We start from the raw sequence: 25,151 nt of genomic DNA, 5'->3' as shown, positions 1-25,151 counted from the left end.
GCCTCTACTCAGGCCGAGGAGGGAATACCTCCTTCACTTCGGTCCTAGCCACCTGCAAAGCAATTGCAACTCTGTCCTCAGAAATACTCATTGGCTTCTATTTCACAAGCATATGTATAATATGACTTATTCTGGATTGCTCACACAATTGCCTAAAGATGAGTTTGCTTCCTAAAAATGTAGGAATTTGTCGTTTTTGTAGCTGCTTCTGCTACTTGTCATCTGTTGACTTTGTTGTAACAGACAAAACCCTTGCTGAAAAGTGTTGTTGTTGTTGTTGTTTTGTATGTTTTTAAGTCAACTCTAACTTACGGCAAACCTGTCATTCAGTTTTGTTGGCAAGACTTATTCAGAAGAGTTTTGACATTGTCTTTGTCAGAGACTGAGGTCCAAAACACACAACAGAAATAATCCATTTTGAAACCGCTTTAACTACCCTGGTTCAGTGCTAGGAAATCCTGGGAATTGTCATTTATTGTGGCATCAAAGCTCTCCAACAGAGAAGACTACTTCAAGTTCCCTAGCTTTGAGCCAGGGCAGTTAAAGCGGTCTCAAACTAGATTATTTCTGCAGTGTGTTTTGGACCTGAGAGATTCCGACTTGCCCAATGTCACCCAATGGGTTTCCATGATTGAGCTGGGATTAGAAACTTGATCTCCCAGAATCCTAGTCCAACATTTCTAGTCCTGAGAATTGAGATCTATTGGAAGGGCCCTCCTCCATGCCCCATCAGTAGGAGGAGGGCACCCCATCATGGGTGAGGGCCTTTTCTGAAGGAGCACACCATTTGTGGAATTCCCTCCTTCTGTTGGCCAAATAGGTGCCAAAGTTAGAATAATTTCAGCACCACTTTAAAACCTGTCTTTTTACTAAGGCTTTTGGGCCAAACTGATTTTATCCAAGTTGCGCATGTTTTACAGTTATATTATTCAAAATTATTTTAACCAGTTTTACATACTCTGGTTTTAAATGGGAAATGGTTTAATATATATATTTTAATCTTTTAAACTTTTGTAATTATTTTTAAGTTAATTTTATTGTAAGCTGTCCTGAGATCTTCAGATGAAGGGCTGGATAAAAATATTTTAATAAATAAGTTAACAACATGCCAAACACAACTCCACGCTGGTTCTAGGGGCAAACATTCACACAGTAATTTTCAACCTTGCTTTGTTGGCAAAATTATAGTCACAGAGAGATCTTGTAACACCTTTGAGACTAAGTGAAAGAAAGCAATTGGCAGTATGAGCTTTCATAGACTTCAGTCTACTTCCTCCGATGCATTTGGTGGAGTGGAAGCTACAGTACACATATGCCATTGGTATGTGCGTATACCAACGCATCTTCACATACCAATGGCATATATATGTCTGTACCTGGCTTCCACTGCACCAAATGCATCGGAGGAAGTAGACTGAAGTCTATGAAAGCTCATGATGCCAATTGCTTTCTTCCGGTTAGTGTCAAAGATGCTACAAGATCTCTCTTTGTATTACAACAACAGTGACTGATTTTGCCAACAAAGCAAGATTGACAATACGGCTACATCATTGAATTCTACCAATGTTGGTGTAGTGTCTTTATTTGGGCCTAACAAGGGAGTTTATCACACGGGAGGAATTTCTCTTAATTTTGAATGAAAGGGAAGTGGGGCCAGAACGCATTCATGTGAATTTGCTAATTCAGCGAATTTACGTGAATTCGAATTGCGTTCGAACTGACTTCCCATTGCCCAAAAATAGCTTGCCATTGCCCGAAATTGCATGTGATCACCTCTCATGCAATATCGTGAAACCCCATGATTGCGTTCAGACTGACTTCCCATTGCCCGAAATTGCGTCTATCATGCAATAACGCTAAACCCCATGATTGCGTTTGAATTGCCATTGGATTATACTTCCAATTTCCCTTGTCTGACAATGTCCAATGTGGTATAGTAGTGTGAGGGTTCAACTACAATCCCTGCTCCGCCATGGAAACCACCAAATTATCTTAGGCAAATGAAACTCACTCAGCCTCTAAGAAAAACAATGGCAAATCTCATATGAGCAAACCTTGTCAAGAGAATCCCACAGTAGTTTCACCTTAGGGTCACCATAAGTTGGAAACAACTTGAAGACACACAACAACAACTATTTTGTAAAATTCAGACTATTTTGTAAAATTTCCTACCATCAAATTATATGAAAACCTCTTTTGTGTCTCTCATTAAGATCTCACTCTCATATGTGTAAATGCCCCTTCTTTGGTTGATGTTCCCCATCCACGCGGAAATCTAGATTTAAGGAATCTGTAAAGGGCCCCTTGGACTGGCTTTGTTGCCAGCCATCTTTCCATCTGCTAGAAGATTTGACCTTGCTCTGTGACTGTGTCAACCTTTTCATCAACTGCAGTGTCAACATCTCCTAGCAAAGCAGCAGTCATTTTGATTCATTTAGACTAGCTTATCACATTAATTTACTTACACTAAAAGCATTGCAGCGGACTGTCTAAGCCTCTTCTGTTTGTCAGAAGGTATTTTAAGCAGTGAATGTAAAGTAATATTGTGAAGACAGAACGTGTCCCTTATGATTGTTCAAAGCTTTGTCAGCTTTCGCTGCTTCAGAAAAATATACCCAAATAGTCTTAAACGTGGAAAATAATGAGTTTGGAAATAATGTGTTACAAGTTACTTATAAACAATTATTGGGGGGGGGCATTTCAAAAGTGAATTTACAAGTGGGAACAAAGTCATAGCAGAGATGTATAAAGCAAGATTTCTAACTATTTTTAAAAATAATTTTCAAAGAGCATTTTAGCCATTTGAAAGACATTTTGAGGAGGTTTTATGCCATTCTCTTCCCAAATTCTAAGGGTGTATTTTTTTCAAAAGAGTATAAAATGTAACCAAAATGTAATGAGTTGGTTTTTTAAAAAATATTCTAACCATAAATTAAAATGAATTACCTTTGCAAGGAGTGTATAACAGAAATAAATTGGTTTTTTAAAAAAAAAACCTTTCCAGACTCTGAGAAAAGATTACAGTTATGTAGTGATGCTAGACACACACCAGCTCTATGAGCAGATGGTTGATGCTAGTTAACTCATAGTAAAGCAGGCTTGAGAGCCAGCTTGACTAGGACTCTGGAGATCAGAGTTCACTTCTCTGCTAAGTTATGGAAACCCACTGGGTGACCCATGACAGGTTCTCCTTAGAGTCACCATTTGTCAAAAACAATTTGAAAGCAAGCAACAACAACAACAACAAATAGCACCAACAATAAAGTAGGCTTGGGAGCTGATTTTTTGACCCTAGATCTCCATAGGTACCAGACACTACTAAAAGTACTCAAAAGGAAAATAAAACACAAAACTAGAAATGGCTACAAACCCACTTCTGGTTGTAAAGAGGGGACATTTGTTTTAGTATGGAAGGAAGCCCCATAACCTATTAAAAGGTGAATCACTACTCCTGAAGGCTTCTGGGAGAGGCAGCCCACCCAAAGAGCTTTATCACACAAGTGGGATCTCGTGAGAAAACGGGAGTTAAACGAGAGTTAAGTTAAATTTGAATTTAAACAGAACTTGCAGATTTGGAAAGTTTATCACACTAATTGCTACTAAAAAGAAATAATGTTTGTCCCAAATTTAAAAAGCTGGTGGTTTCCTCCGCTTTAACTGCAGGTTAACTTCACGTTAACTGTGACATTGTGTGATAAACTTTGGGCATTTCCTGGTTATCTTCACATTATATCACATTAATTCCCATTTTCCCACGGGATCTCGCTACTGTGATAAACTCCAAAGTAAAAAAATGGTTGCCCTGGGATGTCTGGGGAATCATGGGAGAGGGAAGATTTAAGTAAGTTCCATTGACAGAATGGGTGTACTCTAACTGGGACCAACCTTTGTGTTTAGGCCTCCTAAACACATGAGAAAGAATCAGACCATTGGTCCATATATCTTTGCATTGAGCTAATGGCTCTGTTCATTGAGAGGACATTTCCACTTGAAACCATTTAACAGCACAGGATTTTATGCTAAACATACTAGACATACACTCTACCACTGGTCTATATGCCTTCTCCACTCATACTACCCATTCCTTAAATCTATTCAGAAAGAAATCTTTTCAGGGCAAGTGTTGGTAGCTGTGAGTTTTGGGCTTCTGCCTATCCACATCTTTCCTTTCCGCATTTAAAATAAAGTGTATATGAAGGTTCCCTGCCCCCTCAGTTGAAATAGCCTGTGATTAATTTGTAAAGCTTCCTTGCTCCTGTGCAGCAGCCCTAACAGTGTTCCACAGCAGCCCAGGTCACATTTGGTGTAGTTACAGAACATTTATTTCTTCTGGTAACAATGACAGAACAGTACAGAAAAGTACAGAACAGCCCTGACTACTGCTTGATCAAATATATGGAGGGTCAGGAAAGAGTCACTTTGTTGCAGTGTTCTAGGAATCATAACTTGTTTGGGCTAAAATTGAAGCTTAGAAAAGAACTTCAGCTTTCAACAGCTCTTTTTTATGTGTGGGGGGGAAAAGCTAAAATTGTGGACACCTACCCACCCTCACCTGGTACTAACATGTTGTGTGTGTTGTGTGCCTTCAAGTCATTTCAGACTTACGGTAACTCTAAGACCTAGCATGGTTTTTTTTGTTTTGTTTTGTTTTTTGGCAAGATTTGTTCAGAGGAGGTTTGTCATTGCCATCCGCTGAGGCTGAGCGCATGCAACTTGCCCAAGATCACCCAGTAGATTTCATGGCTGAGCTGGGATTTGAACCCTAGTCTCCAGAGTCGCAATCCAAAGTTGAAACCACTATGCCATACTGGCTCTCCAGTTGCAAACATGTAAGATTAAAAATGGAAGTATCTAACAGAGGTTGTCCATATCGGTGCTATTCAAAGTGTTGGTCCCAGTAACTTGCCATATCGCAGCAAGTTTCCAATGGCACAGTTGAAGGGAATGGCACAAATATAGGTTCTGGTCCCTGGCATATTAGGAAAAACAATTGCCAGTTTCCCTAGCCTGAGACCACTGGACTACACAGCACTGTGGGGATTTTCTCTACAAGAATGCAAGAAGTGTTGCAAATAGATTCCATGGGGTACTGCAGCTGCTTAACATGATTATGATGCGGCAGTCTTTATTTAGTGTGCCTTTTTGACATCTCTGGGCACAGCAAGCCATAAGACCTTGTTTATTTCACAATCTTAAACATTTTCTCCAATTTCCAAAAAGATATTGCTATGCTTCATCCAAGAAATAGGTGGCTACCTTTCGTGGCATTTCTGTGTTTCCACATAATCAAAATTATTTGGGCAGCACATATAAAAACACAATGTGGCCAGTAAAGATACAGTGTAAAATATATTCCACCAAAAGACTGTGGCCCAAGACAGACGGTGGGAAATAGCGTGTTGGCATCAATTCTAGGGTTCAGGAGCATGCACCAACTGCACACTCCCGAACCCTAGCACATAATAGCAGTGCCATGATGGCAGCCTCCCATCACACAGGGGCTGCCATCATGGTGTAAGTGATAAGCAGCATATAGACGTCACTGCACGTCACTTATGTCACTGATGTGCCACAGTGCACCAATGGTGCACTCAGGACTTCCGCCGCACGGACTTAAACCAGTTTTTCTGGGTTCTTTTTGGTGCAGAGGGATACCATGCAGTTTGGTTGCTATGGTGTCCCTTGGGAACAAAAATGGGAGGCTCCAGCCTGCCCTTTTAGGGTGGTCTGTCCAGCCCCTGTGTAAGAAAAGTACAAATATTCAGGTGTTAAAAACTTTAATAGTCGAAACCTATGTCCCCTCCTTTGCTGTTCCAAAAGGTCTCCTCACCCTCTAGAGCAGATTTGGGAAGAAGTGGGGGTTGGGGAGGATTTTCCAGAATGTCCTTCTCCTCGTTCTATTTGTAGAATCATAGAGTTGAAAGGGCCATCCAATTCAAACCCTTTCTGCCATGCAGAATTCACAATCAAAGCACCCCCGACAGGTGGCCATCCATCCTCTGTGTAAAAACCTCCAAAGAGAGAGACTCCACCACAATCCAAGGAAGTGTGTTCCACTATCAAACAGCTCTTACTATCAGGAAGTTCCTCCTAATGTTTTGGTGGAATCTCTTTTTCTCTAACTTGCATCTGTTGCTCCGGGTCCTATTCTCTGGAGCAGCAGAAAACAAGCTTGCTCCATTCTCATTATGATACTTCTTCAAATACTTAAACAGGGCTATCATATCGCCTCTTAACCTTCTCTTCTCCAGACTAAACATCTCCAGTTTCCTAAGCCTTTCCTCATAGGGCATGGTTTCCAGACCCTCCTCTGGACACACTCCTGCTTCTCAATATCCTTGAATTTTGGTGCCCAGAACTGGATGCAGTATCCCAGATGAGGACTGACCAAAGCAGAATAGAATTGCACTATTACTTCTCTTGATCTAGACACTATACTTCTATTGACAGAAGCCTTGTTTGATCAAAGAGATTTCTGTCAGTAGAGCAACATCAATTGGTTGCAGTAAGCTCCATGTGGTATGCCTTTTTTCACTGAACTACTTCAGGTATATTTTCAAAGAGCTGCAGAGACATTCTGTTTTTGTAATCCTTATGACAACACTGTGGTTATTATTACTTTCATGTCACAGGGGCTGAATTCTTTCACGCTACACAACTATAGCATTATGGTTTCACTTTAATTGCCATTGTTTCATCCTGCGGAATCCCGAGATTGTTCATTGAGGCCTTTGGAATCCACAACCAGAGAATCCTCCTCTGGGGCCTCTGACCAAACTAGCAAATACCAAGAGGATTCCACAAGGAGGCAGCCATGGCAGCTCAAGGGGAATCATAGCACTATAATTCTGGAAGGTGAAAGTGTTCCAAGAGAGATTGCCTTGCACTCTCTTCCCACTGGGTTTCCTTGGGCAAGTCACACACTCTCAGCCTCAGGGGAAGGCAATGGAAAATCTCCTCGGAACAAATCTTGCAAAAAAAAAAAAACCATGATAGGGTTGCTATAAGTCAGAAATGACTTGAAGGCACACAACAACAACTCATTTTTCCTGTGAGTTTCATGTGTGTGAATTAAAAAAACCCAGCTTAAACTACCTATGCCTCATTGGAAGAAGAACCCATGGAAGAGATTGCTTAATATGTCTTTCTGCAGTCTTTTTATCAAGACAAAATAACCACCCATAATACATTTTTCTGTCTACAGAATGATGAAGAGAATTCCCATATCTCCCCACATAGTAAACCTCCACAAAGTAAAAAATTAAAAATTAAAATTAAAAAATTAAGCAGATGTGGAGGAGGGGCAATTCTGTGAACTAAAAACAACTATGGGGCAAACCAAAAACAGCATCCTCTACCCTTTGTCCCTTCTGCTGAGGCTCTCCAGGAGCTTTCACAAAGAAAGGGATTTATTGCAATGTGTAAAAGCAACCACCAGAGGAATTTCTGCTTTGCCTCTTCTGGGTGTCTGTGGAGGCACTTAAGCTTGTTAAAAATATTTTGAATAAAGGTTTCAACTCCTGAAAGACTCGCTGCATTCCTTGTGTACAGATGTTTGCAGGCTTCCACATATTTTGTCCCTTCTGCTATCTGTAGTCCCCTAGTGAGTTTATAAGGAGAGCAAGGGAAAATGTAATAACAGTTAGACGTCGCACAGAAGGTCTAGGAAGGTGTGCTTTCTGGAGGAAGAATCCTACTGTATGATTACAGAATTTCCAAACAGACTGTGAGTCCTGGTATTTTTTGCAAATTTATTTGACCTGACCACCATTGGTTTCTAAATACTGATCTAAATCCCACCAAATTCCCCAATCTGCTGTCACGAAAGGTCGAAACCTGCTTTTTAAACTTAACCAGTAAAGAAAGAACATATGATGAATATGGACCCCACTTTTGTGCAAAAGAGAGGCACTGCACTGTTCCTTCCTTACCATGCAGGAAGGAAAATGGGTCACTGCAGGTTTTTACAAATGATCAAATAATGTACACTCAGTTGCATTTTCTCTATATACAAGGCAACCTAAGAATGCCTTAATAATAAGATGCAAAGCCCATGGCTTAGACAGATATACATAGGGATGGGAGGCAGACTTCCTTCTATTTCACTTTCCCTATTAACATTAATATATATATATATACACACACACACACACACACACACACACACACACAGAGGCATTCACATTGCCTTAGAATCATAGAATGACAGAATCATAGAGCTGGAAGAGACCTCAATGGCCATCCAGTCCAACCCCATTCTGCCATGCAGGAACTCTCAATCAAAACATCCCTGACAGATGGCCATCCAGCCTCTGCTTAAAGACCTTCAAAGAAGGAGACTCCACTACACTCCAAGGGAGTGTGTTCTTCTATGGAACAATTCTTATTGTCAGGAAGTTCCTCTGAATGTTTAGGTGGAATTGTCCAGGAAAGCAGCCAAATGGCTGATAAGACCAGCCTAGTTCCCAAACAAACAAACCACCACCCAGCAGAGTCAGTGTAAAGCAACACAGTCTTTGAACCTAAATGCAGCATCAGAAGAGGGATTACGAAAAGAGTTGTCAAACGGTTCAAGATTCAAGGTATCAGATAGGCAGGTCGATAAGGCAGTCCAAGGTCAAGGGTTCCAGATAATCAAGATGGGTCAATGGTCCAAGAAGCAAGGGTTCGGTCCAAAGAGCCATGGGAGCCACAGACAGGGTCTTTCCTCAAGAAGGCTAGATAATCACTGGCAACTAGACACACATTCTCCAGTTGTTTATATTGTCAGGCAGCAGGCGTTTGGGTGTGTCTGATTACCAGCGCATTTCTGATAAAGCCTCTGCAAACCAAGGCCCTCCCTTTCGGCTCGACACTCACTGAAAGTAGACACACTTCCCTGATCATCCTCTATGTCCACAGACTCAGCCCCAGGTAGACTTGGCTGCTGAACCTCTGGAGAGATCACAGACTCTGCTATAGCAGAGACAGATAGCCTCAGGCTCCCCAATTGCAGGCTCAGGTCCCAGAGGCTCTGGCTCAACCTCTGAGTCCTCTGAGTCATCCTCCAGGCTGGGCATGATAGGAATCTCTTTTCCTGTAGCTTGCATCCATTGTTCAGTGTCCTATTCTCTGGAGCTTGCTCCATCCTCAATATGACACCCCTTCAAATATTTAAACAGGGCTATCATGTCACCAAACAAAGGTGGGAACTTGTGGGCCTCCATGTTAACCACCCTGACCCGGCTGAGGGAATTGGAGCCCCACAGCGTTGGGAAGTGTGTGTAACTTGTTTGTTAAATGAGCAGGGTAACTTGTTTGTTAAATGAACACTGCCACATGAGAGTGTAGAGGGAGACATTATGGACATAGCCATCATTTTCCCTGAACCAAAAGGAAATCAGTTTGAAAACTAAAGACAGAATAAAAAGTGTGCACCTCACCTGGTGCCTATGATATTGATGAAATCTGATTCCACACATCTTTTGAGTTATCATTGGATTGAGAATTTGTATTATAACAAAAAGATGTTGCAGCCTGAATCCAGAGAAACTACAATATCTCACCAACAAAAATTATCCTACCCACAAAATATTGTGCTTTTATTGCCTCTCTCTCAAAACATACTGGCACCAGACTATTTGATCAACTCTCTTGTCCAATGTTCACAAACCACACAATCCAAAAGAATATTGGCAAATCCCTTGAGGCAGTATGATGCAAATATCCCTGACAAAAGTCCAGGCTCAGAGTCCTGTTCCTAAAGTTTCCTGGATAGCCATGGGCAAGTCATAGCTTCTCAGCCTAACCAATTGCACAGGGGTTTTGTGAGGGAAACATGCTGTTCTGAAGTCTTCATAAGACAAAGCCCAAAACTTGCTCTATTGTTTGGTAGCAGTCATTTGTAAAGTATTAATAGCTCAATAATGGGCCCTTGGTATCTCCTGGGGGTTGGTTCCAGGACCTCCTGTGGATACCAAAATCCATGGATGCCCATTAAATACAATGGTATAGTAAAATGGTATCCTTTATATAAAATGACAAACAATTCAAATGAGTGCCAGAAGAAGCCTGAGGATCTATGAAATGGTGGAAGGCTACAGAAGGTTATGCCTACACATCAGAGTAGTCAGCACACAGCAAAATCAAAGTTTGCTTTTGGGGATCTTCCCCCGTCCTCGCAAAATATTTTTGAGCCATGGTTGATTGAATCCGTGAATACAGAACCTATGGATACGAAGGGCACACTGTACAGAAGGATCCAAGTCCAACACCTGTCATCTTGGATTAGATGACTCAGGAAACTCCTTGGCCTCAGAGCATTGGTGCTACTACCACCACCAGCCAGAGTGCTGGACAGATGGACAATGTTAGACTTGGTGGGCTAATGCCCTAATTCAGCAGAAAATCCCTCCACATGTTCAAAACAGCAGCCATGTCATACAGCACAGCTGAGTTTTACTTTCTTAAATATTAACAAAGAAGAACTGAACTGTTGATGTCAAGAGGCATTGATATCATATAGGGTAAGTTTCTACTCAACAAAATTGAAGAGCAATTGTATTTTAGTGCCATCTCTGCCACCTCTTTCTCATTTTGCCATCCTTAATAACAGTGCTTATATTTATAAAACTGTGTCTTGACAAAGACAGTTTTTGCGGAGACAGCCATATTACTAATTTCAGCATAAAATGGAAGGGGATGGGATTTTAAAATAAATTGGTTAGTCTCAAAGGCACCATTAGATTCTTTCTTTCTCTTTTCCTTTTTTAGGGGGGGTATTATGGCCAGCTAGTGGAGAAACTGTGGCAATTTCTTTTTTCTGTGAACTATTATACATGAACTAGTGTAAGCTTTCAGGTAACATGGACCTTATGCTAGTGAAGAAACTGTGGCAGTTTCTTTTTTCTGTGAACTATTCTGCATGAACTAGTGAAAGATTTCAGGTAACATGGACCTTGTGCAAGCATCTTGAATCCCTTGTACAAGAGATTCCACATTGTCTTGCACTAATGAAAATACACGGCTGGATTGTAATTGCTTTCTTTTGCAAGGATCTAATCTGAGAACCAAGCCCTTCCATTTCAAGAATGGAGGCCTTCCACTCACAGTAGAACACATGATGCAAGCCATAGAATGCAAAATAAATCAGTATAACAAATCAGTGGTTTTAGTGCTCTTTCTTGGCTTTTAACAATGTATGATTTTGTTCCCTTGCTTGTTCTGATAGAAAGATGGTGTGTAAATGTAGTTAATAAACATATAAATATAATAAAAATTTATTCTTTGCCCTTTTTGGCAAATATAATGATAATGTTCCTGCTTTATAGGTGTGCCAAAGCTTTGGTGAGATTTGGTGCCCTGGTGAATCTACCAAGCGAAGAAGATCAAGAAACTCCTCTTCACATAGCAGCCAAACATGGCCTTTATAACCACTTGCACCTGTATTTGAGGTATGGTGCTACTGTGGACAAGAAGAACAGTCTGGAAGAGACAGCACTCAGTGTAGCTTGCAGAGAAGCAAAGAACATGGAGAACCAAGATAGCTACTTGCAAGTATGCAAGCTGCTGCTGGCATATGGAGCAGATGTGAACACTGTGGATGAAGAAATAAAGACTCCCCTTCACAAGGCCTGTAGGAATGCTAATCACAGCTTGGTCCAGCTCCTGCTGCAGAGACGAGCTGATGTCAATGCAATAGATTACAACGGAGCATATCCCATGTCCTGTGTCCTGCAGGCCGCAGCTTTTAAACAAGAGCTGAAGCCACATTTCACAGTGCAAACCTTGCTAAATCATGGCTCTCAAAAAATATGGCCTACAGCTTTTGTCAAGGTACTTGTGCTCAAGAGGAGAGGGAAAACTTTGCAATCTGTTGAGCTCTTGTTCCTGCCTTGAAATGCTGCAATACAGCTTAAAGCCTTTCAGGAAATGGAAGAGAGGAAGGACACAGCTTGTGATCTTGTAGGAGGCCCATCATCAGTCATTCCCTCTCTAGATGGATAGTTGACTTGGCTCATTATAAGCAGGGCTACTGTCCCACTGCCTAAGATTTCAGGTTTAACTCCTAAGAGTGGAGTGCTGGGCCCTTGTGATGCAACTAAAAGAGAAGTGGGCAGGTACTGGGAAGCAGACCCAAAATTACTGGGTCAACTGAAGAAATGGGCATCAATACAACCAGGTGATTGGGCTCAGAATTTGAATAAAACCTGGTTAACCCAACAATGCAGTAACCTGGAGCCACGAAAAAACAGAGAAAGCATTTTTCAGCATCCAAGCAAGCAGCAAAATGTACTTGGTATCAACAGCTTGTACAACAGGGTGGGTAAAGTACAGCCCACAGGCTGCATATGACCATAAGAGAGCCAAAATAACCCCCAGACACCCTTACAAAATTTGATTTTTTTTTCTCACCCAATTTTCAGGCAAAAACCAGCCCCAGATACCCAAAGCTGGACACAAATGTGGTAATTTCTGTCCCCTCCAGAGCCCCCAGGGCAAAAGAAACCATAAAAAAACCAGGCTAAAATGGTGGACAGAAGTGATGACAACACTGTGATGCTCATTGGGAGAATGCAAGGGGGGAATGGCCCCCGCTCCTTTTGTAGTTGCCCACTCTTGTTGTACAATGAAGTCCTTGGTATGCTGAGTAGGCACAGGTTCTCTCTCTCTCTCTCTCTCTTTCTCTCTCTCTCTCTTTCTTTCTTTCTCTCTCTCTCTCTCACACACACACAGAGGGGAAGAGAGAGAATACTTATATATGCATTGAACAGAAGAAGATCTATTGCTGCTTCTGGTGTAATCTGACATCACTGGGGAAAGAGTGGAAATATGGCAGTGGTGAGATCACTAGAAGCAGAAGCGGTTTGTACTGTATATACTCAACTATAAGTCGACCTCATGTATAAGTCGAGGGCAGGTTTTGTGGCCAAACTGACAGATTTTTATATGACCCATGGATATGTCAAGGGTAAAACTTAGGGGCAATGTAACATGGAATCTAAAGGATGAAACAAAGGGAAGCAATGGCAAAGAACTTACAAAACTGCAGAAAGCATACCTGTTTGTGTTCACACTGAAGGATGGGTGGATGAAAGAGTAGAGGGGGGTCTGTGCTTTCAGGACAGGTTACACTCTTGCATTTCACCAGGGAATGGTTTCTATTTTTATGAGAGTTAAAGTATAGTACTTACATTGACCTGTGGATTAGTTAGATTTTGGGGGTCAATTTTTTGACTAAAATTTCTAGACTTACACATGAGTATATACAATACAGTAATCTATATACGAAGGATCCCATACCAACAAATCCAATTGGATATTGCTTCAGTGTCCAAAAGATTAGCTCTGTTAGCAATATTCATACTTTTTGTATTAAACATTTCTTCCCTTTTTACTAATAGTTTTGTGCATGTTAAAAAAAACACCTTACCAACATCTGGCAACCATGTTATTTGCCAGATATAGGGGCAATAATATTAAAGACTGCTAACTTCCACCACTGCTGGCTATGAGCCAGATGTAAAAGAAATTTTGACAGGACCATGCAGTTTCTATAGGCCTGCTGGTAAACTATGATTTCTCTGCCTCCCTAGGTGCTGAAATCATGTGCCTCTATGCCAGAGATCATTGAAATACTGTATAATTCCTATCCTCATCTGCCCATTTCTGAAAAGTGGATAGAAGTTATTCCAAAAGAAGATTTTCAGGTAAGTGTTAAATGAACTGTGCCTCAATACAACCACAGAATTTCAGTTGTTCTGTTAAATTTTGAGTGAGGTTTTATTTTTAGACAGAGAGACAGGATTTATATCACAATTCAGCATTTGTTTTGTTGTTTTTTGTGGGTTTTTTGAGCTATGTGGCCATGTTCTAGCAGAGTTTCTTTCTGACGTTTCGCTGGCATCTTCAGAGAATGCTTGCCTGGAAAAAGTGGGTCTATATATACTGTGTGAGCCTGGGAATGCAGGCGTGATTTGTATGTGTATTGTTCTGTGTTGATGGCTGGCCTCAGCCTGGGAGGCTAATGCAAATGAGGATTAATGTCTGCTAATTGGTGATCATTATCTGCTGGGAAAGGCCCTGACTCTGAATGGTTTCCCATTTGAATTTGCTGAGTCCTTATTTTGCTATTCTTCAGGACTGGTAGCCAAATTTTGTTCACTTTAAGGGTTTCTTCTTTCCGGTTGAAATTATCCAGATGTTTGTGGATCTCAATGGTTCAATGGCTTCCCTGTGCATCCTGACATGGTAGTGGTTGGCCTGGTCCAGAACTTCAGTGTTTTCAAACAGTATTTTATGCCCAGGATGATTGGGCATAAATGTTTGAAAATACTGTTTGAAAACACTGAAGTTCTGGACCATGCCAGAACCAGTAAGACTGTTGTTTTTTACAATGCGGAAAATTTGCAGCTATAGCGACAAATTAGTAAGGTATAACAAAAAAGAATGGTTTTAAAAACATTGATGAAAAAGACTATGTGGATTCTGAGACTGGACATTTTGACCCCCAGAGGGTTAAATGATAGAATTGATTATTCCTGTATGGGAAAAAAAGTTGGACAGTATAATAGTATGAGCATTGTTCTAACTTCTGATATGCTGTTACATTTGTAAGTATCGCAGTATGGGATATCAGGACCGCACTAGGATTTGAATCCTAATGATGTTGTTGTCATAATTTAATTTGTAGTTTTATGATATGTGTTTCACTTTGGATTTTTAATTTTTTAATTACACAGAAGCAGTAAGTGATAACAAGATCATTTCAAAACCTTTCTTAGTCATTAATTACTGGGAATGAGATATATAATTTATTCATTGAAAAACAGCTAGTTAAAGAAATCCTTGGTGATGCAGTGGTTAAATGCCTGTACTGCAGCCACTTGCTCACAAACCACAAGGTTGTAAGTTCAATCCGAGGCAAGGGCTCAAGCTCAACTCAATCTTGCATCCTTCTGAGGTCACTAAAATGAGTACCCAGACTGTTGGGAGCAATTAGCTTACACTTTGTAAACTGAGAGAGTGCTTAAGTGCACTGATAAGAGCTAAAGAAATGCTATTGCTATTGCTATAATTGATTTGAAGGGTTAATCTCCTAAGAATTTGGAGTTAGAAGTAAAGGATTTCTAAGCGATGAACTGGAAGCGTTGGGTGAGATCAAGAAGTAATTTTTGAGATATTTGACACTTAGAGTTTTTAAAACATTGGTGGGTTATGATTAGCACATATTTAGAAATGTATCCTTGGGCAAGTCACATGCTCTCAACCTTAGAGGAAGGCAATGGCAAACCGCCTCTGAAGACATCTTGCCAAGGAACCCGCATGATAGGATTGCCTTAGGGTCCTCATAAGTCAGAAACAACTTGAAAGACACAACACACATTGACTACTAATTACAGCTAAACTACATTTCAGATGTTCAGACTTTGCAAACTGATTTTCTCCTTTTTTTCAGAGGCATCCAGCTTTCTATGAGTCCTTCTTCAGTCAAACAACCAGAGTCCGGCATCTCCAACATCTTTGCCGGTGTGCAATCAGGGGAAGGTTTGGCAGTAGGTGCCATTATCTCATCCCCATGCTGCCTGTTCCTAAACCACTGCAAAACTATCTTCTGTTAGAACCTGAGGGTATTGTGCTTTGAGAAATTGCCAAATAACCAGATCTCATTGCTGTGGGGCGATTCCCGCTGGGGAATTTTTGGACTTCAGACATGTTTGTGAATAAAGTGTTTACCATTTTGATTAAAATGCATGTGTGTGCATGCACACACACACACTCTCTCTCTCTCTTTGAGACACTGTATTAATATGATCAGAGATCTTTACAACAAAATGGAGCTTATGTTTCTCTAGCATTCCTGTATGATGTACCGTGAAAATATTTTGATTTGATGCTTATTGCCTGTTTCACAGACTCCTTCTTTAGTGATATATTGGTGTAATATAAATGGTACAAATAATATATATACTGTAGAAGATTAGCAGCACTTAGGAAAAAGAATTTCTTACTGAAATGTTGGGACTTCAGTAAAAGCTGACTCGTTGCATTAGTTAGAATTTTATTTCAAAGGGCTAATAAAGTATGAATGAGCAATGCTTGATGACATTTTTTTCACTTTTTTGGATTTTAAAAAATCAATTAGACTACGTTTTTTTATTTCAAGGATTTATATCCCACCTTTTTTCTACAATGGGATTCAGGGTGGATGGAGGATTGTGGGGGTAATAGAGAATTACACACGTCATTCAGATGGCTTTATTCCATAACCTTCTTCCCTCTGAAGCAGTTGCCAGACTCCATGCAAAAGGAAAGGGGGACCTCGGAAATTGCCAGGCCTTAATTTCTTCAAGGGTCTCCTAGTCTGTCTCCTGTTCTCTGTTCAAAGGTGCCCAAGATAAAACCCTTGGGCCCTGCATGAAAAAGGTAAGGCATAGGGGGCAGCAGAAAACACAGACAGTGAGGAGGGGTGGGTATGTGCTATAGCTAGCAAACCTAACACTTGGAGCTTTCCAGCATGCTCAGGGCATGGATGGCACAGATGTCTTCCCAAAGATGCAAAAAGTGATAGAATAAACTGTTAATTCTACCTTTTTGCAAAATTCTGTAAGACTAGTGGCTGTTTTTTTTAATGCAGCTACTCAAATTGGTTTAAATTCAATTTAATCAAAAAGATTAAGGGTAATGTGTCATGAAATCAGCATCTCTAGACTATCTGGGACAGATAGGAAAGGTATCGTCTCACAGACTGGAGTCAGAATCAAGTCCACCAAGTTACCAACCCATAAAAGGCAAATATCCAGATTTTCTAAAGGGCCATCACATTTCTTCCAATTCTACCAAGGCATCTTCTAACTGCATGAAACATAATTCCATGTCTATGTGTAATGGTGGTGTAAATAAGGTGGTAACAGGCACAAAGATGGTCACAGAACTCCAGTCTATTAGCAATGGCTGAGAGCTTCCAACTCAGAGCTTTCTGGCTCATACTTGAGGGAACCACCATAATAATAATAATAATAATAATAATAATAATAATAATAATAATAATAGGTTTTATTTATATACCGCCCAATCACTGGGAATCCGAGCGGTTTACAATAGAGGGGATAACAGACAATTCATGACCAAATAATCTACTGTCATTGCTTACGTATGTATGTCTCCTCTTCATGCCTGCCTCCATTTTTTTCATATCCCAGATTCAGTGAATTTGGGGTCACATCACTGTCATTTTTGCCAGTCTTTTGGTATTTCTGGTTCTTTTCAGTCTCCTGAAATAGCAATATACCTTCTTAATTTTGTCATAGGTTAACTTCCAAGGGGATTTGCCTTGTATTTTAAGGTAATTTTAATCTGTTAAAATGAAATATAGCCATTTCTTGCCAACAAAGTATGGGAGAAATGCTGAATTCATAAAATCAGGTTGGAAGGGACTACAAGGGCTTTCTGGTCTCTATTTGTTGTTATGTGCCTTCAGGTAATTTACAACTTATGGCAAACCTAAGGCAAACCTACCAGAGGGTTTTCTTGGCAGGATTTGTTCAGAGGGGCTTTTGCCTTTGCATTTGTCTTCCTCTGAGGCTGTCTTCATTCCTGTCTCAGCATGAGTTGATAACCTTCTTATTTTCTCAGGAGTTAAAAGAGCTGAAAAGCTCTTAAGTCTTCTTGATTTCTATGCTGGCTTTTGATTGTGCCGTGATCTGTAGACATTTCTGTGTTGTTTTAACGATGTAGCTTTGAGGTTAAAGTTTGAATTACTTATTCTCCCCTGCACTTTATTTATTAAGAACACGTTTTAGTGAAAAGTGGTGGTGGGTAGGAAGGTCGGTGATAAAAACTAAAATCAATAAACAATAAGGTAGATAAGGGGAGCATCTACATTGTAGAAATAATGCAGTTTGGTCCCACTTTAACTGTCATGGCTCCATCCTGGGATTTGTAGTTTGGTGAGGCAGCATCACTCTTTGGCAGAGAGGACTAAAGACCGTGTAAAGCTATAAATCCCACGATTCCATAAATCCCACGATTCTATCCATAGAGATGGAGCTACATCTCTTGGAGTGGTGTCAAACTGCATTGCTGTATTTCTACAGTGTAGATATGTCCAAAGATGCCTTTGAATAGTATTGGGAATTGTCTTTTCTTTCCAAATGCATGAACCTGACAAAACCACCAGGCATGTGGACTCCTGTGTCATTTTAGCTGTCCCACGTAGGGACTGCGCCAATTCAAAATGCTGGCTTTACATAAGGTAGCAAAATATTGTGAGACCGGGATATTTGAGGGATGACACCTTTCCCATGAGAACCTGCTCAGGATCTTCGATCAACATAAGAGATGCTGTTGATTGATTGCCACCCCTCCCTCCCTCCTGCTTCCAAAATGACAGGTGGACACACAAGACTGATCTCTTTGTCTGTTGCAACAGCCAGGTTGCAGGACACCCTCCTACCTGAAGAGGCCCAGGTATTTGCTTCACTGCTCCCCTTTTGGCCAGTGGCCAATGCCGGGCTTTGAAAGGAAACCTTTGAATTTAATTTGGCTGTGTTGCTGCAACCTTTGGCAATTTATCTGCTGCGGGCTGCTCTGCTAGGGTTATTTATTTGCTTACTGGTAGTTTTGAAATTTTGTCGTCGTGAGGTGCCTTGGAGGTCACCGCCAGGGCAATGGGAAAGAATGATTTTAATTCATAAATAAAATAACTATTGGTAGAATTTATCAAGTGAAGAGACTTAATTGTAAGATGTATGAATAAAGTCCTATCCTCGTGCTAACTGGATTTTTTTTTTTTTAATGAAACAAATCACTGGTGTAACGTTACTGGATTATTATACTACCCTTCTCAGGGCAAAGAATATTTTTTAATAAAACAACTGAATGGTAAATGCAAAAAATACATATAATAAGCTGAAAATTATAAAATGAGCACAAAGTAGATAGCAAGCTTAAAACTGCATTTTAAAAGCTTAGGATTGTAAAAAAAATATTTGCCTAGTGCTTAAAAAGGAGTTAGGACAGGGACCAGACAAACCTTTGAAGGCCTCTCACCTCACTTTAGTTACTGTTGGGTGAAAAAGGAGCTACCTGTAAGTGGTTCTAGCCATAGAAGAATATAATACAGTATATGAATAAATATGTAGGGAGTCAGATGGGCATTCAACATTAGCTGCTCTCTCAACTGTAAGTGACATTTGTTCCTACTGAATCCAAAAATAACTTGATTGTATGAATCACAGAAATTATGTAAAGTTGCAGTTTAAGCAGCTTTGATTTGTTTGCAGAGATCACTGTGGTCCATCACACTTCTTCCATACATTTAGGCATGCAAAGAAAAACTGTAAAAGGATAGCCAGTGAGCAGTTCACTAGTTCGCTGAATGCCATAAAGGATTAGCATTTCTGGAAAAATAGTTTTTCTATGGGTGTTTTTCCCTCTGTGGTGTAATGACTACCACCTCCACAAACACGCACACATACAGCACATGCGCGCGCACGCACACACACACACATATTCATCTATATGTTTCTTTGATTTGCAGTCCAGCCATCTTCAAAGCAATGGAAGAGCACTTCCCTGGGGTATCGGAGAAAGAGGGTGTGTAGCATGTGAATGGCACCAAACAGATGTTTTCAAATTTTATCATAGTCAAGCTTCCCTTGCAAAATAATCAGGATAAAACAAAGGGAGCTAGTGGCACAAAGGATGCAGAACAAAGAAAAGGAGGTGGAGCAGTCAGAATCCACATGGATTCCCTGCATTGTCTAATAGCCTCAAAGGAGACAAGTCAAAAAGCCACTCTGACCCCCTCCAGGCACTGTCAGTCAAAGGTACAGCTGCCCACATCACTGATGGGAAGAGGTAAAAGGGCAACTGCTCCTCCACAGATACTAAACCACACAGAGGCCCCATGTTTGTTGTGGTTGCTGTTGTTGTTGTGTGCCTTCAAGTTCTTTCTGACTTATGGAGACCCTAAGGCGAACCTACCACAACATTTCTTGGCAAGATTTATTCAGAGGGGGTTTGTTTTTCTCTTGTAAATAAGTGATGTATTTTAAGTAATGTAACACAAGGAAATTTTAATTTTTCTCCCAATTATTCCTTTGGCAACACCTGCCTCCATGCTTTCGGGGGGGGGGGGACTAACCAAAGCAGACTTTGTTTTCAAAATGCCATTAATCAGCTTTTGGAAACTACAAAGGTTTACAGATCGCTCTCTCTCTCTCTCCCTCCCTCCCACTCCATCTCCCCATATATATATGGCAGTCAGAATGTACTCTTTCTCTTATGCAAAGGCTCATTATTATCATTTTTAATTTTTAATTACTTTTTGCAGAAGACTTAATTGCTGGAGTCATCAGATTAGAAGATTCATGAACTAGTTTCAGCTAGACAGCCTCAACACTGAATTCAGTATTTTTGCTTAAGAGATAATGCACTCTTTTTGGAAGGAAAAATCCTAAACACAGTTGAAAAGAGGTACTTCCCTCAGAGGTTCATTTGTTCTAACACTGCATCCAGTAACACTGCATCCACACTGCAGAAATAATCCGGCTTGACACCACTTTAACTGTGATGGCTCAGTGCTATGGGATTCTGGGAAATGTTGTTTGATGCTTGGGGATTGTAATTGTAAAGTGGTGTCAAACCAGATTATTTCTGCAGTGTGGATGCAGTGTTACTAAGGACAAATGAACCTCTGAGAGAAGTACCTTTTCTAAGAATGTCTAAGTCTAAGAATGCAACTGTCTGCATGCCTGAAGCCTTGTCTGCACCCAGCACCAGAGTATCCTGGCCACGGAACTGTCCTGATCCTCTCCTATTTCCAAACTCACTGTTCTGGTACCAAATGGCTGACTGCATGCATATCCCACTGAGCTGCCCAGTGTGTTCACTGCCATGGTGGGTCACTTTACTCTGAGGTCAGAACAAAGCACCTAGCTATGGTTGCTTGGCTAGGCACCTTGTTCTGAGCTTAGAGCCAGTGACTGGCAGTGGCAGCAAACACACTGGGTGGCTCAGCATTATGCATTTCTAATAACTCTGGTAAAGCCAGAAGCGATCACATAACACCGATTTTAAAATCACTTCACTGGCTGCCCATTAGTTTCTGGATGCAGTACAAGGTGTTGGTTATGACCTATAAAACCCTAAATGGCTTGGGTCCAACCTATCTTCAGGACTGCCTCCTTCCGTATAATCCATCCCTTGCACTCTGAGAGGAATTTATTGCAGCTTATGAAAACTAGGCTGTCTGCAACCTCCCAGAGGATCTTTTTCGGCTACCACTCCCAGATTATGAAATAGTCTGCCAGAGGAGATCCGTCACATTACCAGCCTGGACAGCTTTTAAAAAGGTATTAAGATGGATCTCTTCCAGTAGGCCTTTCCCAAATAGATAACTGGCCACCAAAATTGGAACCCGTTACACCTCTGAATCTGCTATAGTCATTGTTTATTTATTTGTTTATTTTAAAGTAGTTTTAAATTGTGAATTGTTTAATTGTTATTTTAGGGGGGGTGTGGAATCTGGGATTGTAAAGGTTTAACTTGTAAGCTGTCCCAGTTGTCTTGGACAGAGAGGCAGGATATAAATAATGTTTTTACTATTTATTATTATTAACTCTCTGGCATCAAAATGGAGAACTCTAGATCTTCTGGGAAGATCTGGAGAAAACAAGGACTTTGTTAAATCTGGGGTAGGAGCAGTAACCTGAAATCTGGTGTTAAATGAGCCAGCCATCATCTGGCCTGCTCACACATGAACGGGGCTTTGGGCTGAAGGTTGTTTTGGTCTCTCCACTGAGGGAATAAGAAGAGTATGTTCTATTTGGCCTGTGCAGACAGGGCGAGGAACGTTGTTGTCTTGAGCCTTATTCCCAGGCAAAGGCAGAGATTGGAAACCTCAGGCGAAGGAACCCAAAACAGTTTACAGAGGTTAGCCCCACCTCCTCTCCCAAGATCCACTCCTTTGGAGGATGAGGGTAGAGGAACCCCTGTAGTTTTCTGCTGTCAGTGGTTGGAAATAATCACACAGACTGTCTATTGTTCTTCTTTCAAATTGGGGGAAGCAGTGGCATGCGAAGGGGTATCCCTGTTGTTAATTCCAAGAAGTGATGGTTGCTAATAGCAGGAATTTCCTTGGCTTGGCATGCCATACCATGCCATGTCATGCTTGACCCCAGTCAATGACAAGCAGCATGTAAAACTAGTCACACTCTTGGTCAGCATTTCCAGGGCCTTGGACCCAGCCAGCTCCTGGGAGCAGTGTCTGAACATGCCTCAGTCTTTCTCTTTCTTCACACTTACCCAGAGAACAAAAACAAAAGAGTGGAGATATAGGACCAACTTCTTGCCTTCTCTTGCTTCTACACTTGCATTACCTGCCTCCAACAACACTGGCACCTTTCTTGGCAAAAGGAATAGGCTAGTGATGGGAACTAGTCTGCTCACTGTCTGCTTCTTCTGGAATGCTCTACCTGTTTATGCAGCCTGTCCCTTTGGACAATGCAGTGGGAAGGAAGGATTAGACTTTTTCACCTACAGAGAGCGAGCAAGCAAAAGATAACAAGCCTTTATACAAGGAGCAGCCCACTATCTTTTTGCATACTTATTCTCCCTGACTCACTACCATGTCATTCAGAAGGACAGAAGAATGAGTGAATGGATGAAGTGGCTGCTGGTTTCATGACCAAGGCTGTGATGCACCATGCAAAGCACTCTCTCTCTCTCTCTCTCTCTCTCTCTCTCTCTCTCTGGTAATGTGAAACCAATTGCCTCTGTTTAATAGCTGCAGAGAAACAGAGAAGACTTTGGAATTCCTTCCTTCCTTCCTTCTTTCCTTCCTTCCTTCCTTGCCTGTCTCTAAAGGTCCTTTAACACTGTATTGGCCATGTCTCCATCCTATGAAATCCAGGGTCTCATTCCCACTTACACTTAAATCGGTTTCCAATCTGAATAGATGAATCAATTCGATATCAGATTGTGGTCCCATTACATTTGCCCCAATCGTATTTTCTGTCATCTAATCGAATCAGAATAACCAACTTGTGGTTCCCATTCTGAAATTCATTGGTTCTATTTAAAACGGTTCCTGAAGCAGATAAACCACTTGTGGTTGACATTGGGAAATGAATCAGTTTAAATAGAATCAGTTTCTGCACAGAACATCCATTTCTGCTTCAATAAACCGATTCCGATCCACATCCGGTTCCCATTTGCTCAGAAGCTATTCATTTAAAACCGAACGATGAAATCTAATCCGATTCAGTTCCGGTTCCCAGTTGCGCAGATTTGATTTGGTTAAAAAGAAGCAGAAAAAAACAGTGTCAGAAAGACACGGTTTAAATGGGTCTAGAGCATGGGCCTCCTTTTGAAATCACTTCAGCGATTTGTATTAAGTGGGAACCATGCTCGTTTAAACCGTTTCGTACCGAATCACAATCCAGTTTAAACGGTAGTAGGAATGAGGCCCAGGGAGTTGCAGTTTAGGGGAGAGGCCATTGGAATCCTCCACCAGAAAATCTTCCTCTGGAGCTTCCAACCAAACAATACAAACTCCTGGAAGATGCCACAGAATGCAGCCACAGCAGTCAAAGTGGGATCTGCAGTGTGAAAGAGCCCCAAGAAAATGGTGCAGAGGGGGTGCCTGGGCCTTCCTGGCAGGGGAATCCCTCTCCCCTGTTCTTTCCCAGCTTCTGCTGAAAGGGTAGGGAAAAGAAGAGAGGCAGCTCTCTACTTTATGATTGCTTTTCCTCAAGCACTCTCTTCCTCTCAAATTAAAGGAGAAGTGGTAAGCACCCTTTCCCAAATGCATGTTTCATGGCACGTTTTCATTCAGCCCCAAGCAAACTCAGTTGCGCATTTTATGCTCACTTAAATCATAGTGCTGTTATGACTATCGGAATACAATGGAGGTTGCTTGGCTGCCGTTATGCTGAAACTCATTTGCATGGGAGTAATCACCCTTTTGTTGTAGAAAATAAGAGTATGTTTTAAAAATAAAAATAATAGAATATCTGTAATTATGTATGTGCCTGCCCAGCTGCTCCCTAAATGTTTATTTTTAAGTAAGGAAGAAAGGATGCTCCTATGTGTTAATGCTGGTCTTGTCACCTGCCACTCTCTAAAGTGTGGTAGTTTTGGGGGCCCTGAACCTCAACCCCGAAGTCTCCTCCTAGATGTATTTTTGCAGGGAATTAATGCTGAAACCCAAAATTGTCTCTTTCCGAGCAGGGCAATAAATGTTACTGCTGTTCCAACGTTTTAACAAAGAGAAATGAATTTGATTTATATTCAAAACAGAAAGATGAACAGCTGTATTTTGGGCTAAGATACTCTTGTTGCATGAAATGTGGGTCTCATCCTGAGCCGGATATATATGGAAAGATTTCACATAAATTCACGAGTTGGATACACTGAAATTAATCACATATCTGTCTTACCCCCAAAAATATACCTCTTTTCTGTTACCAACTTTGTTTATCCTGCAGCAGTTCACCTTTTCAAACTACTAATGTATTCTGCAAAACTGAAGAGGCTATTTCTATATTTGGGTAGTCAATTCTCCCATTTCAGTACTAGCCAAGTGCAAACAATGTTTGAGAGTATAAATGCACAATAGGCTCACAAAAGCAAAAGAAGTGTGTGTTAGGAGAGCTAATTGGAACATAGTAGCAATTGACTGTTGTTGTTTCAAAGGGTTTGATTTTGCATGAATTGCCTTTCAGAAAACATTCTGCAGAGCTTTTGTTTCATCTAGAAAAAACAGTGCCATAAATAACCTGGGCAAGTAGCATAGTGTTTCATTCAAATATTCTCTTCTTTGTATATTTTTGTCATGCCAAAATTTATATCTCATAGTATCATTCTCTTACTGCAGCAATACACTGGGAGACAAATGGAAGATATAACCAAAGGAAAACTTAAAAACCCAGACAGGGATGTAGACAGAAGGGATGCATCCGGGAAAAGGAGGACACCTGGCCAAAGCTCCCACGAAGCAAAGGCAGGGTCCAAGGCTGGTCTGCCAACCAGCCCTCTTCCTCCTGCACCACCTCCGGAGCCCTGTAGGGAGATAGATGGATGGATGGATAGGATAGGATAGGATAGGATAGGATAGGATAGGATAGGATAGATAATATATTTTAGATAGATTTGATTAGACAGATGGA

The 25,151-nt window shown here is 41.0% G+C and overlaps 1 protein-coding gene across 3 annotated transcripts in view; it reads left to right on the top strand.

Annotated features, from left to right (window-relative positions):
* Positions 1-16,065, top strand: part of ASB18 (ankyrin repeat and SOCS box containing 18) — a 54,819-nt gene extending 38,754 nt beyond the window's left edge. For all 3 annotated transcript variants that reach the window (XM_042445171.1, XM_042445170.1, XM_042445169.1), the window contains 3 exons: positions 11,310-11,814; positions 13,575-13,688; positions 15,437-16,065. In XM_042445171.1, the coding sequence (XP_042301105.1) occupies positions 11,310-11,814; positions 13,575-13,688; positions 15,437-15,622 (805 nt within the window). In that variant the 3' untranslated portion in view covers positions 15,623-16,065. The remainder of the gene's footprint in view (positions 1-11,309; positions 11,815-13,574; positions 13,689-15,436) is intronic.
* The last annotated feature ends 9,086 nt before the right edge of the window (positions 16,066-25,151 follow it).

This window comes from Sceloporus undulatus, chromosome 1 (genome assembly GCF_019175285.1).
Source record: "Sceloporus undulatus isolate JIND9_A2432 ecotype Alabama chromosome 1, SceUnd_v1.1, whole genome shotgun sequence".
Lineage (NCBI taxonomy): Eukaryota > Metazoa > Chordata > Lepidosauria > Squamata > Phrynosomatidae > Sceloporus > Sceloporus undulatus.
This window is presented reverse-complemented; position numbering and strand designations above follow the sequence as displayed.